Below are 22,803 nucleotides of genomic sequence, written 5' to 3' on the forward strand. Positions count from 1 at the left end.
AAAGCTGTTTGTCTGCTCGCAACCTGGGCTGAATCTACTGGGAACAGCTGCCCAGTTTCTGCAGGCCAATGCCTCTGAGACACAGCTGGGTGGAGCAGGTCAGCACTCCCCTCTCCAGCCTCATTGAGAGGCCATTCCTCCTCATTGCTGTCTTTCCCCTTCTGTTGCTACACTCTCCTCATTCTATTGTCTCCCTGTGTCTCCTCTCTCTTTTCCCAGGTCCCTTCTCCTTTCTTTTCTCTCCCCTTCAGCCCTCCTTACTTCTCTCTTCATCCAGGCGGTTCCCCCTGACTCAGCAAGGTGCTTTATAAGGTGCTGAGGGGCTCAGCCAAATCCAAACCACATTGTCTGCAAAGCCTTTCTTTCCACCAGGGGTGAGCTGTGGAGCTGCACAGCCCAAGCCGGGCTTCCAAGCTGCTCCCCTTCCCTTCCTTGCTCCCTTCAGAAGGGGTGGTAGATGCTAGGGGGACCTCCTGGTCCACTCTGGGTCACTTACTTGTGGGCATCTGCCTTCTTGACCTTGGCAAGCGCACCAAGAGATGGTTAGGCTCACTGGCCAAGAATGCCATTGAAACTCCAGAGCCCTGGCTGGTGGGGGGTGGGGAGGTGGGGGAGGGAGGTCTAAGCACTTTTCACAGGGCCCCTCCAAGGCACTTTTCATCAGAGCAGCTACTGATGCTCTAGACTTCCCTGCCCCCACCCAGACCAGCTCTCCATTCTCAGCTTTTTCTTCTTGTTCAGAAAAGGGGGGGGGGGGTGAGGGAGAAAGAAAGGAAGGGAAAGAGGGGAAAAAAATAGAAAGAAACACCCCAACAACAAAGTCTGTCCCACTCCAGTGAGGTAATTGAAAACAAATTTTTTCCCAACCCCCCCACCCCCCCACCCCAGTTCTCCAGTGCAGAACAGGGAAGTGCCGCCCTGGGAAACTAGCACTGGCCATGACTGATGCCCACGCTGACCCACAGGCTGGAGGGGCTGTGTTGGACTGGCAGAGTGCCCTCCTTTCCCAGGGGTCCCAGCAGAAGTGGGGGGGGGGGTGAATACCTCATGCCATTCCAGAGACAGGCATCACCTTCCACGGCTGGCTGCCACCGCTATCTACCCCTGGTGAGACTACAGAGAAACAACACAGCAACTTATCAGATGACTTAATTGGTGGAATGCTTCTACAAGCACCCAAGACTTGGGGACCAAATGACTGTCCCCCAAGAAAAATCACAGAATGGGGCTGCCTCCAAGCCCCAGATGACAGCTGTTTCCTCTGCACTAGCTCTCATGCTCCCTCGCTCTCCCTGGCAGCCCTCTGGAGAGGGAGGAAGGAGGAGGAAAGGAGACCCTCCTGGGAGGGTCTAGGCTTATGGGTCCCCTAGGTCTCCCACTCAGAAAGTCCCAACCCAGGCCTGAGGGGAAGGAGGGAGAATGCTCTTAGCCAAACCACCCCTACCTCACCACCGGAAAAACCAACAACCCAAACCCCCAAAGGGAAGAGGATGCCAAATGTCTCGATGGGGAAGCTTTTCACTAACGGGATGCTGGGTCTATCCATGGCCTTGAATCTTCGAGTTCCCGCTGAGTCACCCGTGAAGCCTCTGGTGTTGAAACTGGTCCGGTGCCTTGTGCTGATTAATGAATTACAAATCCCCCACCCATGTGCACTCTCCCTGGTCACCGGGAAGAATGAAAACCCTTGTGAACTTGACTGAGAAGCTGGGCCCTGGTGCCCTCTCCCCTCCTCAGGGGGCATTGTGAGCTGGTTAGTCACCTGCCCCAGCCCCTGGCGCCACACTTAGCTCTAGCTTTTGGAAGTGGGACAAGTGGCGGGACAATAGGCAAGGGGGGCGGTCAGCCCAGACAAAGGGCAGCAGGAAAAACACCATCACTTGCTTGGAGGCCAGCTTGCTGGCATTTGAGAGAATGTGTCATTGCATTTACTCAAGTGGGAGGGGGAGGGAAGGTTAGAATGAAGAGGCAGAGGTAGAGTGGGTACAGGGACCCTCAACCCGGCAATGAGCAGAGGGAAGAAGGCCAGCATGCCTTGGCCGACACCAAGGAAGAAGCCCACACCAAGGCCAGCTCCCTTTCCAAGCTCTCAGGAGTTTGCCGAGGGACGATGCCCTCCCTGCCCCCTCCCCCAGGAGGCCTAGGGTGGTACCGTCGCAGCCTTGCCTCACCTCACCACCCCCCCCCTCAGTGTTGTGGGAGGGAGAGGAGCCCCAGAAGCCCTCCCTTCCCTCCTCCCCCCTCTTCCCCCCACCCGGGGAGGGCTGCTACAATTTGTGGTTACAGCTTTACACGTCAGAAAAAAAAAAGTTTGCAGAATGTCCCACACCGAAAAAAAAATGCGAAACCGAGAGAAAAAAACCTGCGAGTGGGCCTGGCGGATGGGATTATTAAAGCTTCGCCGGAGCCGCGGCTCGCCCTCCCACTCCGCCAGCCTCTGGGAGAGGAGCCGCGCCCGGCCGGCCCGGCCCCCAGCCCCATGGACCTCCGAGCAGGTAGGAGCCAGGCGTCCGAGGCCGAGGCCTCCGCCCCCGCCCAGCACCAGTGAGATCCGGTTCCCGTCCTCCTCCCCACCCTCGGAGCCCCAAGCCCGGGCCGGGCCGGGGAGCAGAGCTCGGGCTGGGGAGGTACGGCCGGGCGCCCTCGAGAGGGGCCGGGTGGGGACGCGGCATTCCTGGAGTCCGCTTGGCGGAGCCAGGAGGTGGCTGAGAACGCGGCGGGGAGCCTGGACAACCCTCAGACCTGGACGGGCGGCCACCTGGAGCCGCGGCGAGGCGGGGTCCCAGGGAACCCGCGGACACAGAGCCCCGCGCCAGAATCGGGGCGAGCGAGTCCGAGGCGGGCAGCGAGGGTGTGGGGGGGGGGCCGCGGCGCAAGGGAGGAGGGGGCCAGGAGAGGAAGAGGGAGGGAGAGAGGCAGAGGGGGAGCCCGCGGCCGAGCAGCGGGAAGCGAGGGGGAGGCCGACACCTCGGGCCGCGCTGAACTCCTTCCTCGGCCCGCGGGGAGGGCAGGAGGGCGCGCGAGAGGAGGGCGGAGGGCAGAGCAAACCTAGCTGGGCCGGGCCGGGCCGGGCCGGGCCGCCACGGGACTCCGGTTACTACGCTGCGCGCGGCGTGGCCGGAGCCCTCCATGCTGCCCACCGCCTGGGAGCCAGAGGCAGGTAGGCGCGGCGGGGTGGCCGGGGCCCCGAGCCCGCGGTGGCCTGGGAGTGATTACTGCAGGAGGGTGTTGTGGGGGAGACGCAGCCTGGCCGGACCCAGCAGGAAAAAGTCCGTCAGCGGCCGGGAGCGCCGAGACTGCCGGCAGCCCCTCGAGCGGCTGCCTGGCTAGGCGGCCCGTGGCAGGAGGGCGGGCCAGGCAGGGAGTGGACGCGCCGGAGCGGGCAGCGGCTCAGCCGAGCCCCGAAGCCCAACGCCCGGACCCCGCCTCCGCCCCCGCCGCCGCCGGGAAGGGAGCGAACGGGGGGGCGGGGCCGGGGGCGCCGGGGCCACACAAGGGGAAGGCGCCATCGCCGCCGGGAGGGGTCCGAGATCGAGAGGTCACGGTCGAGAAGGTAGGGCCAGCGAACTGCCAACTTCCACCGCCCCAGTTCTTGGAGCTGATCCCCTCAAGCAAAGTCCGCGTAGCTTCTTCAAAGTCCCCACACCCATGTTCTCACCTACCTTTCTATTACACTGGGGTGCAGAAGGCTTTCCTCTAGGAGACCCCCAATCTCCGTGTTCTCCAGAGCCTAGGAGCAGGAAGAACCTGCCAAAAGAAAGGAGGGCAGACAGGAGGATGGATGTATATGGCAGCGGCAGACCGAATCTTAGAGAGAGACTAGAGGTGGGGAACATCATTCACACCTCTCTCTCACTTTCTTCTTCTTCTTCTTCTTCTTCTTCTTCTTCTTCTTCTTCTTCTTCTTCTTCTTCTTCTTCTTCTTCTTCTTCTTCCTCTCTTTCTTCTTTCTCTCTGTCTGTCTGTCTGTCTCTCTCTCTGAATCTGAGCAGGGAAATCTCTGGCTTTCATTGTCCCTGACAGGCATCTGTCTCAGTCCAGTCAGTACACACCACCATCCCGTTCGCCCCCCTCACCACCAGCCGAAAGTTCTGACTTCTCTTAACAGTCAAGGTGCACCCTTATAGCTCTAGTGTCCGGTAGCCACACTTCAAGGAAGAGGAACAACTAGAAATGGAAGCTGGTGTCCCTGGGCAACCTCAGAACTGTCTGCTGACTGGAGTAATGGGCTCCCGGCTGCACACCCAAGTGTCCAGTTCACACTTCTGCAAGCCAGCCCTACACACTAGCTACTGATTCCTGACACTTCACATTCCTCCCCATAATCCCACCTGCCTGTTCACACCCTGGCTCCTGCACTCTCTGCAGCCCCTCCCACACCCTCCTGTACATCCTTGACCACAACAGCCTTTCCAGTTCACCCGCACACTCGCTCTGGGCTATTTCCTTCGCTTCTTTTCCGGCGGCCTCAGAGGGCTGCTGACCAGAAAGCAGTGGCTTTCCTCTCATCTCCCTGAGAAACCCAGGGCCCTCTTGTGGCATAGTGGAGCAGCTTTTCCCTCAGCCTAAGCGCAGCTCCCGGACTCACTTCACAAGGAAAGACTTGCCTTGCCTGCTGCTTCTTTCCCCTGACACCGGTCCGTCCATCTTTTGGACTAGAAAGGAAGAGAAGGGGGGAAACAGGACTGTTTGAAAGGACACCAAGATGGAGCCCCATAGGATTCATCTGGGAGGAACCTTAGCACAGTGCAGTCTCCTATGGGAGCCACTGCTACCAGGTGGGTTCATGGTAGAGCTCGGTCTCCTGGCTTCCAGGCCCTACCTTCATTCCTCACCAGCCATGGGGAAGGGACCTGAGACTGCAGAAGTGAGGGTGGAAAGACTAGGTTTCCGTGGGCCTACATGGATCTCACCACTTTTAAACTACTCCCTTCAGTTCCCCTCAGTGTACTCCAAAGTCACCCAGATGCTAGTTCTGATATGGACTGAAGGTACGACCTTTCCTTCTGGCTCCATATTTAGCCTAGACTGTATAACTTCTGGGCCCAACATTAGGATTTACAGCTGTTAGCCCCTGGACCCAGATGAAGTCTACCCCATCTACCCTGGACATCTGCGCTGCTGAGCCCCCCACCCTTACTGAGGGTGGTCAGCCTGTGGGATGGGCCAGGAGCTGAGGGGAGGCTGCTGCCTGCCTATGTAGCATGTGGGGGTGGCCTTTGGACTTGCCACGGATAAGGCAGTGTGTGTGTGTTCATGAGGGGGGCCTGGTTTCCCAGGGCCCAGGGATCTGGATAGAATTAGGGGCTGGCCCTGGCAGGGGCCAGGATAGGGAGTGTAGGGGTGCTGCAGCAGGAAACGTGAGCTGCACTCATTAGCTCCTCACGTGCTCAGCCGGATTTATAAACACAAGGAGAGGGGATGTAAACAATCAGTGGGCAGCAGCCAGGGGGGGTGGTGCGGGGGACCAGGGCTGGGGGAGGGGGCCTGGGATGCAGCCTTATGGTGGGGTCCACCTGCATACATCATGAGCTAGAGAGAAAAACCGAGCTGGGGGTCTACCAAACCTACCCCTGGGCATGGTGAGTCCCCGGCTCAGTGCTCATACTGAGGTCAGGTGTTCTCTGTCCAGGCCTTCCAGCTTGGCTGCCTGAGATATGGGCACATATTGTCCAAGACCAGAGCTGTCATAGGACTATACTTCAACTCCCCTTTCACCTCTACTGGTCTCCACTTTGATTTCTACGACTGACTACCATGCTTCTTTCTGCTTCTCTTTAGAACTGGCCAGTAGGCTCCCCTTCTGTTCTCCTGTGTCCCCCCCCCCCCCAGCTTGCAGTGACATAGTTACCTCAGAACTGAAATATTCCTGGAAACACCGGACTCGTCTGGTTAATTTCATGAGCTGTTTTTCTGCCCAGATGACTTAGCTTTTGTTTATCCAAAGGCTTTTTCTCCCCTGTTGTCCCAGTGTAAGGAGCTATTCTCCCCAGAGATGTCCCACAGGGCCCAGAAAGGGAGGGAGAAACAAGTTTCACGCTAGGTTCCTGACTATATCTCCTGCTATGGGGCAGACAGAGCCTATCCAGGGTTCTGGATGACAAGGCTGCCTCCAGCAGGTCAAACAAAAAGGCCAGCCAAGCCTCCAGTTTCTGCTTTGGCAATGCCACTAATTTCCAGCAAAGCCATACTCCATCCTAAAAGCTGTCTTGAGGCTGGAAGAGCCACTGCTCCCTACATGATCCCCCCAGGGTCCTACAAGGGGCTTAGCCAGATGCTCAGGGGTGGGCACAGAGGAAGAGGACTTGGACATATGTGGAGATACAATGATCAAGGAATAGAGAGTAAAAGCAGAGGCAGGTAAGCACTAGGGAGACAACCGAGGGAGGAACACAGGCTGCAGATGGGATGGAGAGAGAGAAGTGGAGCCTGTCTGTCCAGGAAGCAGCTGTCTGACCCTGCTGTCTGAAAACACATGTGAACTTGCACGCGCGCGCGTGTGCACGCGCGCGCGCACACAGACACACACAGACACACAGACACACACACACACACACACACTGCCATGGTTCACCTGGAAAGCCAGCTGTCAAGCACCTGTACTGAGTATGTGTGCCATAGCAAAAGCCCTCAGCTGCCTCCTGTATTCTAAATATTCTAAATAGTAACCTCTGCAGCCCCAAAGACTTAGCATTACAACAGACTCTAACCCTAATCTAGTCTCCATGCCTCCTTAACTCCAAACCCTATCCGGAGTCTGAATACAGCCAAATCCTTAAGCCTATCCACTTGTTTCTAAGAAACATGTCATTATAGAAAAATCTGGAAGTATAAAATGTAAACTAGAGGAAAGAAACCACTTGATCTCATACCTATCCAAGCTTAAAACCCAAACTAGCCCTGCTTTTTGTGACATGCCAGACACCATTCTATCTGATGGGTAAAGCAGCAAATTCACAGATCTCGGGCCCAGCTAACATTCTGCCTGCCCAGACCTAACCACATCCTCCTCCTGGACTCAGATCTCAACCACACTCACTCAACCAAATCCCAGTCTAAATTCATCTGAAATGTTAAGACTAACCTAGTCTTCAAGCCTAACCTAGCTCACTGCCTCTTCTATTCCTACCATATCCTAGCCCTGATTTTGATTTTGAACCTCACCTAAGAATCCCTTTAGAAAAGCATGTTTCCACCTGATTCTGGCCCTTCTCTCAGTATCACCTCCTGGCTTCTGGAACAATCAAACCCTCCATTGTCTTCTGTGGATCAACCTCCCTCTTTCTCCTTGGTGGGCCCCTGCAATACCCTAGATAAAGATGGGGGGCAGGGCCTGAAGGGACAAGCCTTTGATCCCAGCTACTCAGGATGCTGAGGCAGAAAGATCTTAAGTTCACAAGTAGCTTGGGCAACTTAGGGAGTCCCTGCATCAAAAATAGAGAAGGCTGCTAAATTAAGTGGTAGAGCACTTGCCTGCATGCACAGGCCCGGTATTTAATCCTAGGACTACAGGGAAAAAAAGGGGAGGGGGAACCAAACTTCTACATTGCTACTAAGAGGAATGCTGTACCTCCTTCCGTTAGTCCAACCCTGCCCTCATCGCCCCCAGGAACCATATCCTGGTTCTCACTCCACAAGCCATCTTGGACCCTTGGCCTGACTGTAGCTGTGGAACACTACTCCAGCCTTCCATGGTTGCTACCTCTCTTCTCACTCTTCCACAGGGCTCACACTCACAGCTTGCCAGAGCTGACATATGCCACATTCCCACCCCTTAATTCCTGATTCATGGGACTGGAAGGCTTGGAGAAGAGACTGGGACACAACTGAAGCTTAGGCATATTGACACAAAATCCCTAAAGCCTGGCCTGCCCCTTTGAATAGACACATGCACACATATTTGGCAGATACATGCCAAAGACTTTCAGCTAATAGCAGTCAAGTATCTACTGATAGACACAAATGCCAGGATTTGTCTTTGCATACATACCTCCACATACGCTCTTGGACCAGAAGTCTTTCCCCTCCTCCACCCCCTCCATTTCCCATCTGGTCTCTCTCCCTCACCCCCCTTCCTAGCCCAAGGTGGGGACAGACACCTGAGGGGCTGCCAGCTGTTTCCCTATTTGGGCCTGGGCCCACCCTCATACTTCTTGCCCATCCTATTCACAGGGGACTCGTGGGGGATGTTAGCTTGCCTATGCACGGTGCTGTGGCACCTCCCTGCAGTGCCAGCTCTTAATCGCACAGGAGATCCAGGCCCTGGCCCCTCCATCCAGAAAACCTATGACCTCACCCGCTACCTGGAGCATCAACTCCGCAGCTTAGCTGGGACCTACGTGAGTATCCCCTTTGGCAAAGAGGAGGCAGAGGCTTTGGGGAAGAGAGAGCATGGGGCAGGGGTCCTAGTGAATGATGGGGTGATGAGAGGCCCTTTGGGTCCACATAGCTTCTCCATCTGGCCTATCTTCTGCCCTTCCCTCTCAGGTGCCCCCCCCCAATCCTGGCCCCAGGAGTAGGCATGTGGGCAGGCCTCGAACCCGCCTTGGCCCATTGCCCCATTGGCTGCCAGCCCAGCTGCCTGCCTCCCCCTGGGGGCTGGGGAAGTCTCCTCTGTTTACACCGTGTTGTGGTGTCTCTTGCAAGGGTGGGGCTGGGTGGGGATGGAGGGGCCCCACCTTCTATGCTTGTGTTCCAGCTCGCCTACCCCCAGACCTGGGGCCCTGTTGTTCTGGACCCATGGGCCTCCCTCTGTCTGCCTCTCCCATCCTTCACAGACCTCTTAGGGGGTTGGAGGAGGGATCTACAAAGAATCTAGGGCAGTCATGGCAAGGGGTTCAGGGTATGGAGGGTGGTTGTGCCATAAGAATTTGAGGGTAGTTTAGAGATGTTCACAGAGCCCAGGAGAGACGGAGAGAGGATCGGAGGCACTGAGGACCATGGGGAACAGGCCCCTCTTCCCGTGTTCCTCTTCCACATCCCAGACCCTACTCCTGAGCCAGGGAAGAAAAAGGGAGGAGGTGGCGGGGGAGCTGGCTCCAGCCCCAGGATACACCGAGGAAATTAGTTTGTCTCTGTGCTTGTCAGCGTGTGAACCTCCCCCTGGGCCAGTGCCTATCCCAGGCCTCGCCCCTCTTCTCTTTCCCTCCCAGTTGCACATCTCCCACATCCCCTTCCCTGGGCCTCAGGCCGTTCCCCTGAGACATTGGCAAGGACTTTGCCCTCTTCCGATGCTCCTCTGCCTCCCATGCCCTCCCTCCTGTCCTCTCTTTAGATTTCCTCAGTTTCTTCCTTTACAGCTCTGCTTCTAGGAACTGAGTTCTCTTCTTTGGGGTAAGTACATTGCTATCTCTTGTCCCTTTGGCCTGTTGAGGAGGAGTTTTGGTGTCAGCAGGTCCCTTTGCCTTTGATATGGACTCTCCTCTGGCTGGTTTTCCTGCACAGAAAACCTCTACTTGAGTCTGCTACCCTCTCTAACTCGACCCTTTCTCTCCTAACTTCCTCTGCCAAATTTCTTGAAGGAGTCGTCTACACCCTCTGCCTCCACTTCCTCTCCACCCACTCACTTGTTAACCCCCTGCAATCTGGCTTCCAGGCCACGGCAATCATCTCTCCCAGGTCATCAGGCATCTCCTTCTCACCAAACCCGACAGCATTTTCTGCGGCTCACTCTCATGTTCTGCAACTGCCCTGCGGAGCTCTGCTGCCGTCCTGAGCTCTTCCCTGGCCTGCACTCTCAGAGGCCACCTTCTACCTCTCCAGCCTGGTCTCCTGGCTCCTCCGGCTCCTCTTCTTCTCTGCCCTGCCCTGTGGTGGGCATTCTCCACCCAGACAGTCAGCACGTCCCACCCGAGTGGCTCCTTCGTGGTTTTCTCTCTCTGCACTTCTCCATAGGAGAACTCATCACCCCACTGCTTCACCTGTCTCCTCCATGCAAATGATACACTTGCTGGAAAACCTCCCATGTCAGGGGTCAAGAGCGATAGAAGCTTTGGGAGGAGGTATCTCTCTGCTGGCAAGCTGGCAGCTCTGCTCTGCTCCTTCCCCATTGCCCTCTCCTTTTCACAGCTGAACTACCTGGGGCCCCCTTTCAACGAGCCTGACTTCAATCCTCCTCGACTGGGGGCAGAAACTCTGCCCAGGGCCACGGTCAACTTGGAAGTGTGGCGAAGCCTCAATGACAGGCTGCGGCTGACCCAGAACTATGAGGCGTACAGTCACCTCCTGTGTTACTTGCGTGGCCTCAACCGTCAGGCTGCCACAGCTGAACTCCGACGTAGCCTGGCCCACTTCTGTACCAGCCTCCAGGGCCTGCTGGGCAGCATTGCAGGTGTCATGGCGACGCTTGGCTACCCACTGCCCCAGCCTCTGCCAGGGACTGAGCCAGCCTGGGCCCCTGGCCCTGCCCACAGTGACTTCCTCCAGAAGATGGATGACTTCTGGCTGCTGAAGGAGCTGCAGACCTGGCTATGGCGTTCAGCCAAGGACTTCAACCGGCTTAAGAAGAAGATGCAGCCTCCAGCAGCTTCAGTCACCCTGCACTTGGAGGCCCATGGTTTCTGACCTCTGACCCTTAACCCCCACACCTCCAGGCCCAGTCAGCTGTGCTTCCATTGTGGGGTGAAAAATCCTGTATACCAACATTTGTTGAGCCAGGAACCAGACCATGGGAGCTCTGCCCTCCTCAGCCTTGGATGGGGAGTGTAACTCAATAAGCCCTCTAGCTCAGAAAGTCCTAGGGTCTGGGGAAATCGTACAGTGGGCATCGAGGCGATGCCTGAGGAAGTGGAATGGCTCTCCCTGCCTCCTGCTCTCTGCCTGCCACTTGCCAGTACTCACTCAGTCCCTCATGTGGCATTTGCAGAAGCACCCTTGGAGGGTATGGGTGGGGGCCACTGTAGCATGTGCCTTTCTGGGATAAGGCCCCTTGGCTTCCCTCCCTCTCCTTGGATGGGTGTTGCTCCCCTACCCCAATAACTACATATCCAGTTCAGGAAACAAAGTGACCAGTCCTAAGAAGAGTGTTACAGTAAATGGAGGGGGGTAGGGTTTATGCTGGAGGTGGCCTAGACACCACAAGATGTAATTCTAAAAGAGAAGGGCAGGGACAGACCAGACCCAGCAGTCACCAAGACAGTTGGTGGCACAGGGTGGAAAACAAAAGCCATGTTGAGCATTAGTACCTTGCTTTGAATTTTCTTGCCAGCATCTTGGTGCCTCCTCTCTGCCCCCTTTCCCAGGGTATCTGTGGTTGCCTGGGCTGGGGAGGGCAGCCATAGCCATAGCCACAGGGTTTCCTGAAAGTTTACATTGCAGTAGCATTGTGGGGTGAGGGGGATGGCTCCCCCAGGCTCTATCCCCAGCCCCACCCACTCATGACTCTAAGTTTGTTGTATTAATATTTATTTATTTGGAGATGTTATTTATTAGATGATATTTATTGCAGAATTTCTATTCTTGTATTAACAAATAAAATGCTTTCCCCAGAACTTGGACTCTTTGCCTAGCTTGGTAATCTTCCTGGGGTACAGTGCTGGTGACCCTAACCCTACCTGCCATGATTCTCACTGTCTCTTTATACCATAGAGGTACACAGGCCTTGGAGTACAGGCTCTTACTGCTGGCCCTGGAGCAACCCATCCACTCCCTTGCCACACCCACTATGCCTTGGTCCTCCCAGATAGCTGTGTGTGTTTCATGTTGTCTTCCAGTCTTCCTTGCCTCTGGACTGTTTGTCTGGTCTCCTAGGTCTATCTGGCCTTCACTTTCCCCTCTCTAGCTCAGCCTGCACTTGGTGGGAAGCGCTATTATGCTCCTCTCTGGCTTGCTAACTACTAAGCCCTGACATTCAGTGCCTAGCTTCCCCAGGCCTCCATTAGTCCCATCAGGGGCCCTCACCTTCCTCTTCTGGAAGGCTGACAGACAATAGCCAAGCTAGCGTCCCTGCCTATGGACCTGCTCCTTCCCCTCCAGTGTAAAAAGCCTATTTGGAGGAGGAGAATGGGATCGATGGGAGGGATAATGGAAACCCCGATCTCATTTTATAGCCTGTTACTTGGATAGCCTTGGACAAAGTTTTCTGGTCTTTGGTGTCTCTATCTGTAAAGTGGGGATAATTAAATATCCCTTAGGTATATCTAGGGAGAGGATGATGGAACTATTAAAGGTATTTGGCTATAGCAACAACCATTGGAATAATTACACATTAATTGGGACATATCACTGTGTCATGACATTCTAGTCATGAATTCCTGGATAAATTAATGGGTTAATTGATCCCAGGAAACACATGGATATTTTATGAGAGTCTCCTAAAGACAGTGCTGTATGCATCAAGGAAGTAACAAATGGTGGTAGTGCCACTCAGTTGGTGGCTACTTTAAAGACTTAATTACCTTCTCTTCACACACTCACTGGGTATGTTGAAACCAAAAGAAGTCCTAACTTGGCTCCTGCTCTTTTTTGTTGTTTGTTTTTTGTTTTATTTTGGTTTTTGGAGGTTTTTTTTTTTTTTTGGTTTTGGTTATGGTTTTTCGAGCCAGGGTTTCTCTGTGTAGACCTGGCTTTTCTGGAACTCACTCAGTAGACCAAGCTGGCCTTAAACTCAGAAATCCTCCTGCCTCTGCCTCTCTAGTGCTGGGACTAAAGGCATGTGCCACCACTGCCTGGCTGGCTCCTGCTCTTGTGGAACTTACAATATACTCGGGAAGAAAGTTCAGCTTCCCTGAAAAAATAAGGTTTATTTACATGATTGAGTGGACAGGGCAAGTGCAGGAGCCCTAGAAAAGGGGGAGGTGAAGGTATAGGGTGTCGAGTTTCTGACTGCTGATGCTGGCCAATTTCAGCATCATATCCTAGAGTCACCTGTCCCAAGTGGAACATGTCCTGATTCTGTGGGCTGAGACACCTGTGGCAGACACCCAACAAAACTCTGCCCTTTTGCCTAATGAGACACTCAAAAGGCGATCATGCTTTGTCTACACACAGGCAAAATATGTCTTGGCTTGTGATATGCAAACATTAAGCAAGGATATATGAGAGGGCAGGGGAGCAAGGGCCCTTCCTGTCTTCATGGTGATCTCGCAGTATCAGCCAGTGAGCTTCTTTCCTTTTCTTTTTTTAATATTTATTTTATGTATATGAGTACATCATTGCTGTCTTCAGACACACCAGAAGAGGGCGTCAGATCCCATTACAGATGGTTGGGAGCCACCATGCGGGTGCTGGGAATTGAGCAGTTGGTGCTCTTAACTGCTGAGCTGTCTCTCCAGCCCAGCTGGTGAGTTTCTCAGAGGCCAACCCCAGCCTTCCTCTGTAGTGTTTTCCCCCATCTCTCCCTTTCTTCCTTCTCTCCCTCCCTTTTCCCTTTCTCCCTCCTCTTTTTTCCCCTCTCCTCTCCCCTCCACCCCCAGCTTTTTTCCTCTCACTTTGTACCCTAGGTTGTTTTTGAACTTGCAGTTCTCCTGCCCCCACCTCTGCAGCGCTGGTTAAAAGCACTCACCTCTTTAAGTTCTCACCTTTCTGTCTTTCTTCTTTCTTTCTTTTTTCTTTTTCTTTTTTGGTTTTTCGAGACAGGGTTTCTCTGTGTAGCCCTGGCTGTCCTGGAACTCACTCTGTAGACCAGGCTGGCCTCGAACTCAGAGATCTGCCTGCCTCTGCCTCCCGAGTGCTGGGATTAAAGGCGTTGCGCCATCACACCCCGAAGTTCTCACTTTTTTACTCTCCTCTTTAGGCCTCCTTCTCTCTCTATCCTTTTCCCTTTTCTCTCCTTCTTTCAACTTTCCCTCTGCCTTTCTACAATAAAGCTCTAAAGCCAAAAAAAAAAAAAAAAAAAAAAAAGGCACCACCATGCCCATGCTCTGCTTTTCTTTTTGCTCTGTGTGGCACCAGCCCAGGGTCCAACCTGAAGGTGTTTCACTGATGTATTCTGTAAGTGTGGGACAAAACAATCTAGGAAAGGGAGAAGGATGACCACTCATGAACGTTAGGATATGATGCGGCAGACTTACTTAAATGTACAAAGACCTAGGCAATGGGCCAGTGAGATGGCTCAGTGGGTACAGGTGGTTGCTGCCAAACCAAATATGAGTTACTTACATGGTAGGAGGAGAGAACCAATAAATATTAGGAAAGGTAGGGAGTCAAGCAGGCAGACCCATCAAATGAAAGTGTAAGACAGAAGGCAGTAGGGAGGAAGCAGTGTGTCTCCCTATTGATGTGTGTGAGTATCTGCTCATGGCAAGTGCTCAGCACATCTTTTGCATAAAGGCACAGGGTGAGATTCAGTACTGTTCTCAGAGGACAGGAAGGTTTTAGATAGGCAGAGATGGGTCAGGGCACAGGTGAATCTCCTTTTCAGTCAGACGGTATTTGGGGGGCAGGCTCCAGGATTGCTCAGCCACACATCCAGATAATGTTTTAGCATAATGCCTGACACAGTGAAATCCTTGGTAGTTTGATTTAAAGTGATGCAAAGACTGTCCAAGGGGGCTGGTGAGATGACTCAGCGGTTAAGAGCGTCAACTGCTCTTCCAAAGGTTCTGAGTTCAAATCCCAGCAACCACATGGTGGCTCACAACCATCCGTAACGAAATCTGATGCCGTCTTCTGGAGTGTCTGAAGACAGCTACAGTGTACTTACATATAATAAAGAAATAAATATTAAAAAAAAAGACTGTCCAAAAGGAGAGTTTTGAGAGGTTTAGAAGCTGAGAGCAGCTGACCCGGAATCTCAAGCTCTGGAGAACTGAGAGGAGAAAACAGGAAACACACAAGCTTGGGCAGTTAGGAACCACAGGCAACTGCTTTGTGTTTGGGTATAGGGAGCTATGTAGACCAGGCTCACTTAAAACCCACAGTGATCCTCCTGCTTCAGTGTCCTATGTGCCGGTATTATGTGTACGTCACCATGCACACCCCACAGGAGCCTGTGACATAGCAGGTGAGAGGCAGACACCACATGGTGAGTCCAAGAAAGACACGGTGTGAGGCGAGAAGTGAAGATGTGTCCTGTGTGCTGTGGCAAAGGCGGGGTCAAGGGAGGCTTAGCATTTGTCTGTTTTAAACAGAAGGGATCTAAGCGTGTTATTGCCAAGTGTGGAGGTGGAAGCCGAAGAGTGGAGGGTTTGGGGTACTGAAGAGATAAAGAGAGAATCCAAAAGCTGGCTGGGCAGACACAGGGAAGGCCAGGTGGTTGCTGACACATCTTCCGTATGGATCCCATTGGTGGCATTTCTTAGCAACCCAGGACAGACATTCCCACCAGATGCTCTGTAGGACACACAGACATTCCCACCAGATGCGCTGTAGGACAAAGTGCTGACACTCCAGTCACCGTGGTGGGGAATAACTAGTGGGTATGTCAAAAACCCAAGCGGTGCTGCACTTCTGTAAGCCCAATACTTGGGAGATGAAGGCAAGAAGATCAGGAGTTCAAGGCCAGCCTTGGTTTACATAGTAAGTTCTAAGTCTTGAGATAGTCAAGAGACTGTCTCAAAAACACAAATCAGAAATGAAAAAGAAAAAGGCTAGAGCCCTGAAGTGCTCTCTGAGCCCGTTCTCACCTGTGGCTGCCCTGTAAGGCCCCGCCCTCACTTTCTGTGAATTCGGTGCTCCACACATGAAGCAGCTCTTCAATCCATTTCCTGCCATTGTTCCTCCTAGTGTCTACTCTGCTTGTAGTGTGTGGCACAATGGCTCCCAACTGCTCAACAATCGCTTTCTATGACCTAGGGTCCCCCACCTCTTGACTTTGCTTGTCTTGCTGATCCTCAGTATTGGAGAATGCCCTCTCGTCACTCAGCCTCAGCCACTTGCCTAGGTCTCCAGAAGTCCTGTGTCCTTAGGGAGAAAGGAGAGAGAATAGAGATGAGAGGGGCTGACTTCCCCCTTGTCCTCCCCAGAGAGCTCAGTGTATTAGAAACCTGCACCTAGGAGAGAAGGCAGCTCCCTGGAGGTGAGATCCAGTTCTGAGGAGGCTCTAAATCGAGGCAAATCACCATACCTCACCAGAGAATGAGGAAGCAGCGGGGACTCAGGGACCCTCTCAGCAGCAAGGGAACTCACTCAAACACTCATCTTACACAAGCACATTCACCAGTCACCACGGCCACAGCCGGCAAAATGGGGAGGCACAGGGCGGGTCTTTGCTTCCCTTAGCCTAGAGCACACAGGCTAGCGATTCAGGGGAGACGGCACAGTCTGATGGCAGTCCCTCTGAGTCCTCCCTTCTAGGGAGCCTTAATTGTCCCTGCCTTTGTCCTCTCCATTCCTGAGCTCCCTGACTCAGGCTGGTACCCAAATTTCCTAGAGGGAAAAACACTTGCCAGCAGACTAGTACCAATGACACAGAGGAGGTGACTGTGACAGAGCTGTGGATCTGACCCTTCAGGGTCCCTAGCCTGGCCAGTTCAGAGAGAACTTGGAGGTACCTCCCCAACTTGCCTCCAGGATATGGCTCTATGGACTAACTAGGACCTCTTTCCTGCTGGATAAAGTCTGACACCTGGTGGCCAGAGTGAGGAATGACCAGCAGGGCACTTTGCAAATCTCCAGAACTTCTGAACTGTTGGTCCCAGTGAAAGGGGAGCTGACTAGCGGAGCTGGTGGGGAAAGTTCCTAGGCAAGGCAGAATAGACACTAGGGACCCAGAGAAACCTTCCTATTTTTTCACCCTTTAAATCCAGGAAACTCAGAACCTACTAGGCTAAGGTGCTGGGTCTGAGAGGGAAGAGAGGGGCTAGGAGGAGACCCTGAAGGAATATGGCAAAAATGAAGGCTGGGGAAAAGATGAAGGCTGGATGGGCAAGATGTTTTGGGGTGTCCACCTGGGTGCACAAAATCCCCTAAACTGGACTGAATTTCAGCTCAGAATGAGTAGCAGGGCCTGAGTGGGGGAGTTGCTAAGGAGAGAGAAAGAAATGGGAGAGACCTCACATCCCATTGAACTCATGCAGCTGCTGCCCTCCCTCACTTTTACCTGCCCCATCTTTTCAGCTCTAACTGGCTCTGTCCATATGACCCATCTCAAACTGAAGGCGAGGGACTTTCAGGATGTATATTTGTGAAGAGTGCTGACCCCACCCAGAACTGTCACACTGAGTAAAGCTAAGATGAACCTGCTCCCACAGGAGCCGCGCGCAGTGAGTCTCAGCCCCAGGGAGTCCCAGGTCTAGGTTTCTGTTCAGGTTGTTTGTTCTCCTGGTCTTCACAGGACTTTGACCTTGAACCTAATAAGGCTTAGGGTATTTGCAAAGTATAAGTTAACTCCATCCACTTCTATCACCAGCTTCTGGAATCAGTGCTGACCAAAGACACTTCGTATACAAGACAGAATTGAGCCACTAACTTAGACCACCAGTTTGGTCTCCACTCTGAGAACTCTGCATCAAGCAAAGTGTTCTAGGCAGGAAGGAAAATGATGAGGTTAGAGAAGAAAGTAGGAAAACACCCAAAGATAGGAGACCAAGTCAGTGCCCTAACCACCTTAGAGACACGTCGGATACTGAGCAGCCAGGATGATCCATCTTATTGCTCACCTGGAGAGGACAGCATGCTTCCTAGGGAGAGCTCCACCCCCACACACCTCCCCCACCAGAAGGCTAGTGCTAGGGTCCCTGCACTGAAGCAGAGCACTCCAGATCCCTTAGGGGCTGAGGGAACCTAAAGCCCCTGGGAGGTATCTTTCCAGTCAGTGTTGGAGAAGCTACCTGGACCTGAGCCAGGCAGATCTGGGGTGGGGGCTGAAGGGAGGGCAGGTAGGGATGGCTCAGCCAAGATCCACAGAGCAGGTCAGGGTGTCAGGAGCTGCCAAAGGAGACAAGCGACTAGGCGCAGGCAGTGGAGGGAGCTGCTGTGGCCGCCCAGCGGCACACCCCATTTCACGCTCCCTGGGCGGTGGCAGGCCCCACGGCTATCAGCTTTCAGGGGTGGGAGGGACCAGGAATGAGGAGGGGTCTGCCCCACCCAGGCTTCCCTGCTCCCTCAGGGCTTTGTGGACTCAGGAAGTGGGTGCCACATACCTTTGGGAACAGCCCCAGAATATCTGAGGCCTTCTTAGGGAGGAGTGGTGGTCAGTCCCACGGAGCCTAGGAGCTACCCACTATAGAGCCTCACTAGACCTAATGCCTGTGCCTTTCCCTGCCTAGTAGAGAATTCTCCCTGTCCCCCTTCCCAACTCTGTAGGGTCTCTTCTCCCAGATGTCCAGGAGACAGATGGAGGGATCAGACCTGAGCCACCCCAAACAATGGGTCCCAGAAAGGCCTTCCAGGTCTTTGCAGTGTGCCTGCAGCTCCTTCTTCTTCAAGAAGCTAATGGGGGAAGGCTAGCAAGAGGAGGTCCCTGGAGACACAACCTTCTGCCCACCACTGGTGGGTTTCTCTTTGGAGGGGTCCTCTTCTCTGCCTCCACACACACGGGAGGCCAGCCGAGTGCTTCCTAAGCCAGATCACAGAGCTTCCAAAAAGGAGGGCAAAGGCCTCCAACCAGCCATCCTTGCACCCCTGGAAGGAAGAACCGGATGGGCTCTCCAGAGGGTGATTAGTGCTGGGTCAGTCCAAGTGCTGGTTCCCAGACTCCCACGGGCCAGCATTTTCACCCGCTGCCAGGAAGTTGGTGAGGGGGAGGTGGTAGTAGGGGTGAGTCAGTGATGACAGGAGCCCCAAAACAAAGGTCATGGGTAGAGAATTGAGAGACGCTGTTTACAGCAATTACCTCCTGAGGTCTTCTCCCAATGCCTACCATTCTCCTCCAGCTCTAAGGCATTCGTGCTCCTGCTCTCCTGTCCAGGACTAACGACTGTGTATGTCCCTCTCTCTACCGCGCAAGCCTGGGAGCTTCTGCCGCACACGGGAAGCTAGTTAGTTACACAGTAGCTGTTACTAAGAGCACTTCTGCAGCACACGGGAAGCTAGTTAGTTACACAGTAGCTGTTACTAAGAGCACTTCTGCAGCACACGGGAAGCTAGTTAGTTACACAGTAGCTGTTACTAAGAGCACTTCTGCAGCACACGGGAAGCTAGTTAGTTACACAGTAGCTGTTACTAAGAGCACTGATCACAATTTGCCTACACTTCCCACTTGCAAAAAAACTCTTTTGATATCTATTTTGAGTTAGCATGTGGGAGATGCTTAGAACTCGGCACATGGAAAGTCCAATATGAGGGTTGGGTTTATTGAAATTATTTTCTGCTCATGATACACATTCAGAAAAAAACAAAAACAAAAAAACAGAGCAGATCTGTCAGTTAAGAACTGGGGATATGAACCCATGGAGAATGGAGACTATACTTCTGGCGTCCTGCTTGGAATGGAATCTTCCTGACTAGCAAAGTGGACAGAGGCAGGCTGTGGGACTTGACAGCGGCCACAGCAACCGCATGCCTGGGCTGGGTGGACAGTGGCTCTGCCAGCAGACTGTGAGAAAGGAGCCTTCTGAGCTCATGAGTTTCTCCAGCAAGGTCTCCTGGGGCCAGTAAGAGCAGCAGGGAAGGACCTGGACTAGTCCAAACTCTCTTTGGACCTACAGATCTGATCCCACAGCGCTCTAGGGCCAACCGGCAGGAGAAAAAGGTTCTCAGGGGACTTAAAAACTGGCCATGGGGATTAGTGAGGCTGAAAAGAACATTTGCCTAGGAAGGAAAAACGGGAAGTGAGAGGCCGAGGATAACTCTCTATATGTCCCAAGGGACCCAAGTGGACCAATGAGAAACCCGAGGAGGTGGTGAAGTCTGGGGCATCTTGACAGGTTCTTGGTTCCGCCTAACCCCTCCTCACTCGAAACGCAGCAGCAGCTACCCCGCCCCCCGTCTTCTGCCGATTGCCATTGGCTAGAATTAAGGTCCCGCCCCGCAAAGGCCGTTTGCCATTTGCTTAGGTCTCTGATGTTTGCGTGCTTGTGGGGGCGGAAGACAGGCGTCATTCCCTGGAACCTAGGGACTTCCTCTCTCTGCTTGTCTGGGTCAACTTGTCTGTCCATTGCTGGCCCATCTCTCTCTGGCCCCCTCTCTCACTCTCAGCAGCTGTCTCTCACAGGCCCGCTGCCCTGCCTTTTCTTTGCCTCCTGCTCCGCCTGCCTGGGTGGCCGCCATGGGTCGGAAGCGGTTCATCACTGACTCCTATCCTGTTGTGAAGAAGAGGGAGGGGCCCCCTGGGCACAGCAAGGGAGAGCTGGCACCCGAGCTAGGTCTCTAAAATGTGGGGGTGGCAGGAAGAGTGGACATGAAGTGACCAGAAAGGACTCTGTGTGTGTGTGTGTGTGTGTGTGTGTGTGTGTGTGTGTGTGTGTGTGTTGGCTAAAAAGGGAAGCTAGCATGTCTCGCACTTCCGATGAGCTGTCTGTCTGCTGGATGGCAAAGGCAAATGGGTGGGGAGATTGCCAGGATATAGAGTCACAGCTCTAAGTCCAGGGTAGGGCAAAGGCCTGGATGTGCCTGAGGAGCCACCACATGTTATTGCAGGGGAAGACACCCAGTCCCTCAGCCAGGAGGAAACAGAGCTGGAGCTGCTGAGGCAGTTTGACCTGGCCTGGCAGTATGGGCCTTGTACAGGTGAGCACCCCATTTCCAGTCCCTCCCATCAGGCACATCTCTGAATCAGTTCTGTTATCAATGTGTCTCAAAAGTAATCCTGCCTAGCTCTTGGACACTGTCTCCTGAAACTGACTATGGAGGCTCAAGAAACTGCCGTCCATGTCCACTATCCTGGATTCTCCTGCCTATCCTGTCTTCTTTTCCTGATGGCAGGTATCACAAGGCTGCAGCGCTGGAGTCGGGCAGAGCAGATGGGCTTGAAGCCCCCCCTAGAGGTGTACCAAGTGTTGAAGGCACACCCTGAAGACCCTCACTTCCAATGCAGGTCAGGATAGGCTGGGACAGCTTTCAGGGGAACCAGGGACTTCTCCAGGAGCTGCCACCCTCTTGGTCTACGTAGGGGCTACCTTGACTTGGAGAAGTGGGAACAGACTTAGACGGTCCTTCCTGTCAAGCAAGAAGAGTCTGGCTCGAGATAGATCTCGATAATGATCCTTACCTCTATGAGCTGATGGTGGGGGACGGGTATATCTAGGGCCCATGGAGCTATCCATGAGTCCTGAGGTGTTCACCAGAGCCACAGGATTGTAGGCAGTAAGTAAGTAAGAACTAGAGACAGTCCATCAAGGAACAGAACTGATGTGGCTATGACTTCCTTCTCCCACCCTGTCTTCCACAGCCTGTGGCATCTCTACCCACTCTGAGGTACCCCCACGTTGTCCTTCTCTGGGCACCTCCTAGCCACCAAGAACTTCAGGACAGACATCATGGCCTGCTCTGCTCATTCCAACCTTGGAGAAACAGCAGGCTGACTGTGGAGGTCTTCCTGGTTCAGCTTCTTCTCCATCTAAACAGCAGGCTGCTGAAGCTCCTGGGACCTGTGAAGCTGAGCACCTCCACGCCCTAATCATGACCACCAGATGCCCACCCGCCACACCCCTGACCTACGGTGTGGCAAATCCAGCACAGGCTGGCATAAACCAGATGTCGGCAGATAACCTAAAGGGCCCACCTTGGGCATCTAGCTGAGGGCACAGATGAGTGAGTTATTGGATCAAGGAGCTCACTAATGCTTACAATAAAGTACATTAAGCCTGAGATTCTGACCTTACATCTCTTAATATGCTCTAATCTAGCCGGCAGTTCCCAAACTGTAAGTGGGCTGGAGAGCCAGCTACAGGCTTTTTTTTTTTTTTTTTTTTTTTTTTTTTCTTTACTTAGGCTGGCTACAAACTCAGAAATTTGCCTGCCTCTGCTTCCTGAATGCTGAGATTAAAGGGTCCCAATATGGGGCGGGGGACAGTGCTGTGACTGGGATGTAAAGTGATTAATTAATTAACTAATTAATTAATGGGGAAAAGGTTTCACTATGTAGTTCTGTTTGTCCTAGAACTCATTATATAGACCAGGCTGGCTTCTAACTCACAGAAATCTACTTGCCTCTGTCTCCCAAGTGCTGGGGTTAAAGGCTTGTGTTTCTATACCACAAGGCTTCCATATCTATTTTTCTAAGGCAGTCTTTTCAAAAGCTGAGTGGCCTCTGGTATTCCCTGGTAGAAACTCACTCTAAGTTTCCTTCCCTGACCAGCCAGCAGAAAATCTGCCTAATATGCCCAACTTATGAACAGCTACTAAGTTCCTGCTACTATAGATCCCATGGGGTGTCAATATCACTGAAAATATAGGCAAAACAATCATGGAAACTAGTTATGTCATGTGGTGGTCAGCATTAAGTAAAATTAGGGTGAGAGGCTTTTAGGGGGTTAGAAAATGTCAACAAGATATTTTGTAGAGTAGGATAGGAAAGGCTCCATCGTTTTAAAAGCCTTTGAAAAGAGAGACACAAAGAAGGAAGGCAGAGAGGGCTCACACCTGAGTAAGTGTTACAGACAGAAAGAATGACAAGAAAGGCTCAATGGCAGGAACATTTTCAGACTGTTCACACAAGCATGTGAAGGTCGGAACTCAGGAGACAAGGAGACAAGAAGACAGAAGGGAATGAGGCCAAACAGGCAGCAGGCCAGTCCCATTGGGCATTGTAGACCATGATAAGAAATCTGGATTTTACAGTGAGTGAAAAGAGATATGGATGGCTTTAAGGAATGACAACATTGAACTTATGTTTTGAAAATACAAGTGCAGCTGTGGGTGGAAAGTCTATGGAGTTGGGAAAGCAGACAGGTGGTGAAACGGCTCTGCTCAGCAAGGCTAACAAAACCTGTCGGAGAACAGGTGACAGGGATGTGGTTCGAAGCAGGGAGGGGAAATGGAGCT

General features: G+C 53.1%; 2 protein-coding genes and 2 long non-coding RNA genes across 10 annotated transcripts in view; 3 read left to right on the forward strand and 1 right to left on the reverse strand.

The window, feature by feature from the left end:
- Nucleotides 1-22,803, reverse strand: part of LOC102631992 — a 52,457-nt gene that overhangs the window by 6,757 nt on the left and 22,897 nt on the right. The window contains exons 3-4 of one of the 3 annotated variants that reach the window (XR_001782681.2): nucleotides 3,663-3,747; nucleotides 888-1,113 (exon numbers count right to left, since the gene is read on the reverse strand). This is a non-coding gene — a long non-coding RNA (uncharacterized LOC102631992). Of the gene's footprint in view, nucleotides 1-887; nucleotides 3,748-22,803 lie in introns of those variants that run through there. The other 2 variants (XR_003952885.1, XR_003952884.1) reach the window with 2 other exon arrangements.
- On the forward strand, nucleotides 2,233-11,500 carry Clcf1 (cardiotrophin-like cytokine factor 1). Of its 3 annotated transcripts, NM_001310038.2 has the most exons (4): nucleotides 2,233-2,495; nucleotides 3,728-3,825; nucleotides 8,173-8,339; nucleotides 10,069-11,500. In NM_001310038.2, the coding sequence occupies exons 3-4, from the start codon at nucleotides 8,187-8,189 to the stop codon at nucleotides 10,561-10,563; spliced, it is 648 nt and encodes a 215-aa protein (NP_001296967.1). In that variant the 5' UTR covers nucleotides 2,233-2,495; nucleotides 3,728-3,825; nucleotides 8,173-8,186; the 3' UTR covers nucleotides 10,564-11,500. The 3 variants fall into 3 exon arrangements, with proteins under 3 accessions (NP_001296967.1, NP_064336.1, NP_001296968.1); NM_019952.5 differs by lacking the exon at nucleotides 3,728-3,825; NM_001310039.1 differs by lacking the exon at nucleotides 3,728-3,825 and having other exon boundaries at nucleotides 2,384-2,627.
- On the forward strand, nucleotides 2,420-21,627 carry Gm45928 (predicted gene, 45928). 2 transcript variants are annotated; one of them, NR_132308.2, is made up of 4 exons: nucleotides 2,420-2,495; nucleotides 8,173-8,339; nucleotides 20,743-20,854; nucleotides 21,209-21,627. It is a non-coding gene; the product is annotated as a predicted gene, 45928 (long non-coding RNA). The 2 variants fall into 2 exon arrangements; NR_132309.2 differs by lacking the exon at nucleotides 8,173-8,339 and adding an exon at nucleotides 20,458-20,547.
- On the forward strand, nucleotides 19,888-21,629 carry Pold4 (polymerase (DNA-directed), delta 4). 2 transcript variants are annotated; one of them, NM_027196.4, is made up of 4 exons: nucleotides 19,888-20,183; nucleotides 20,458-20,547; nucleotides 20,743-20,854; nucleotides 21,209-21,629. In NM_027196.4, the coding sequence occupies exons 1-4, from the start codon at nucleotides 20,087-20,089 to the stop codon at nucleotides 21,231-21,233; spliced, it is 324 nt and encodes a 107-aa protein (NP_081472.1). In that variant the 5' UTR covers nucleotides 19,888-20,086; the 3' UTR covers nucleotides 21,234-21,629. The 2 variants fall into 2 exon arrangements, 1 of the variants encoding a protein (NP_081472.1); NR_132280.1 differs by lacking the exon at nucleotides 19,888-20,183 and having other exon boundaries at nucleotides 20,410-20,547.

This window comes from Mus musculus, chromosome 19 (genome assembly GCF_000001635.26).
Source record: "Mus musculus strain C57BL/6J chromosome 19, GRCm38.p6 C57BL/6J".
Classification (NCBI taxonomy): domain Eukaryota; kingdom Metazoa; phylum Chordata; class Mammalia; order Rodentia; family Muridae; genus Mus; species Mus musculus.

Bases quoted from the DNA above. Each gene is read 5' to 3' on its own strand.
- Clcf1 (NM_019952.5), top strand. The intron at 8,340-10,068 runs GTGAGTATCCCC...TCCTTTTCACAG, and splicing joins GCAGCTTAGCTGGGACCTAC to CTGAACTACCTGGGGCCCCC.
- Pold4 (NM_027196.4), top strand. From the start codon at position 20,087: ATGGGTCGGAAGCGGTTCATCACTGACTCCTATCCTGTTGTGAAGAAG. The intron at 20,184-20,457 runs GTCTCTAAAATG...ATGTTATTGCAG, and splicing joins AGAGCTGGCACCCGAGCTAG to GGGAAGACACCCAGTCCCTC. The intron at 20,548-20,742 runs GTGAGCACCCCA...TCCTGATGGCAG, and splicing joins GCAGTATGGGCCTTGTACAG to GTATCACAAGGCTGCAGCGC.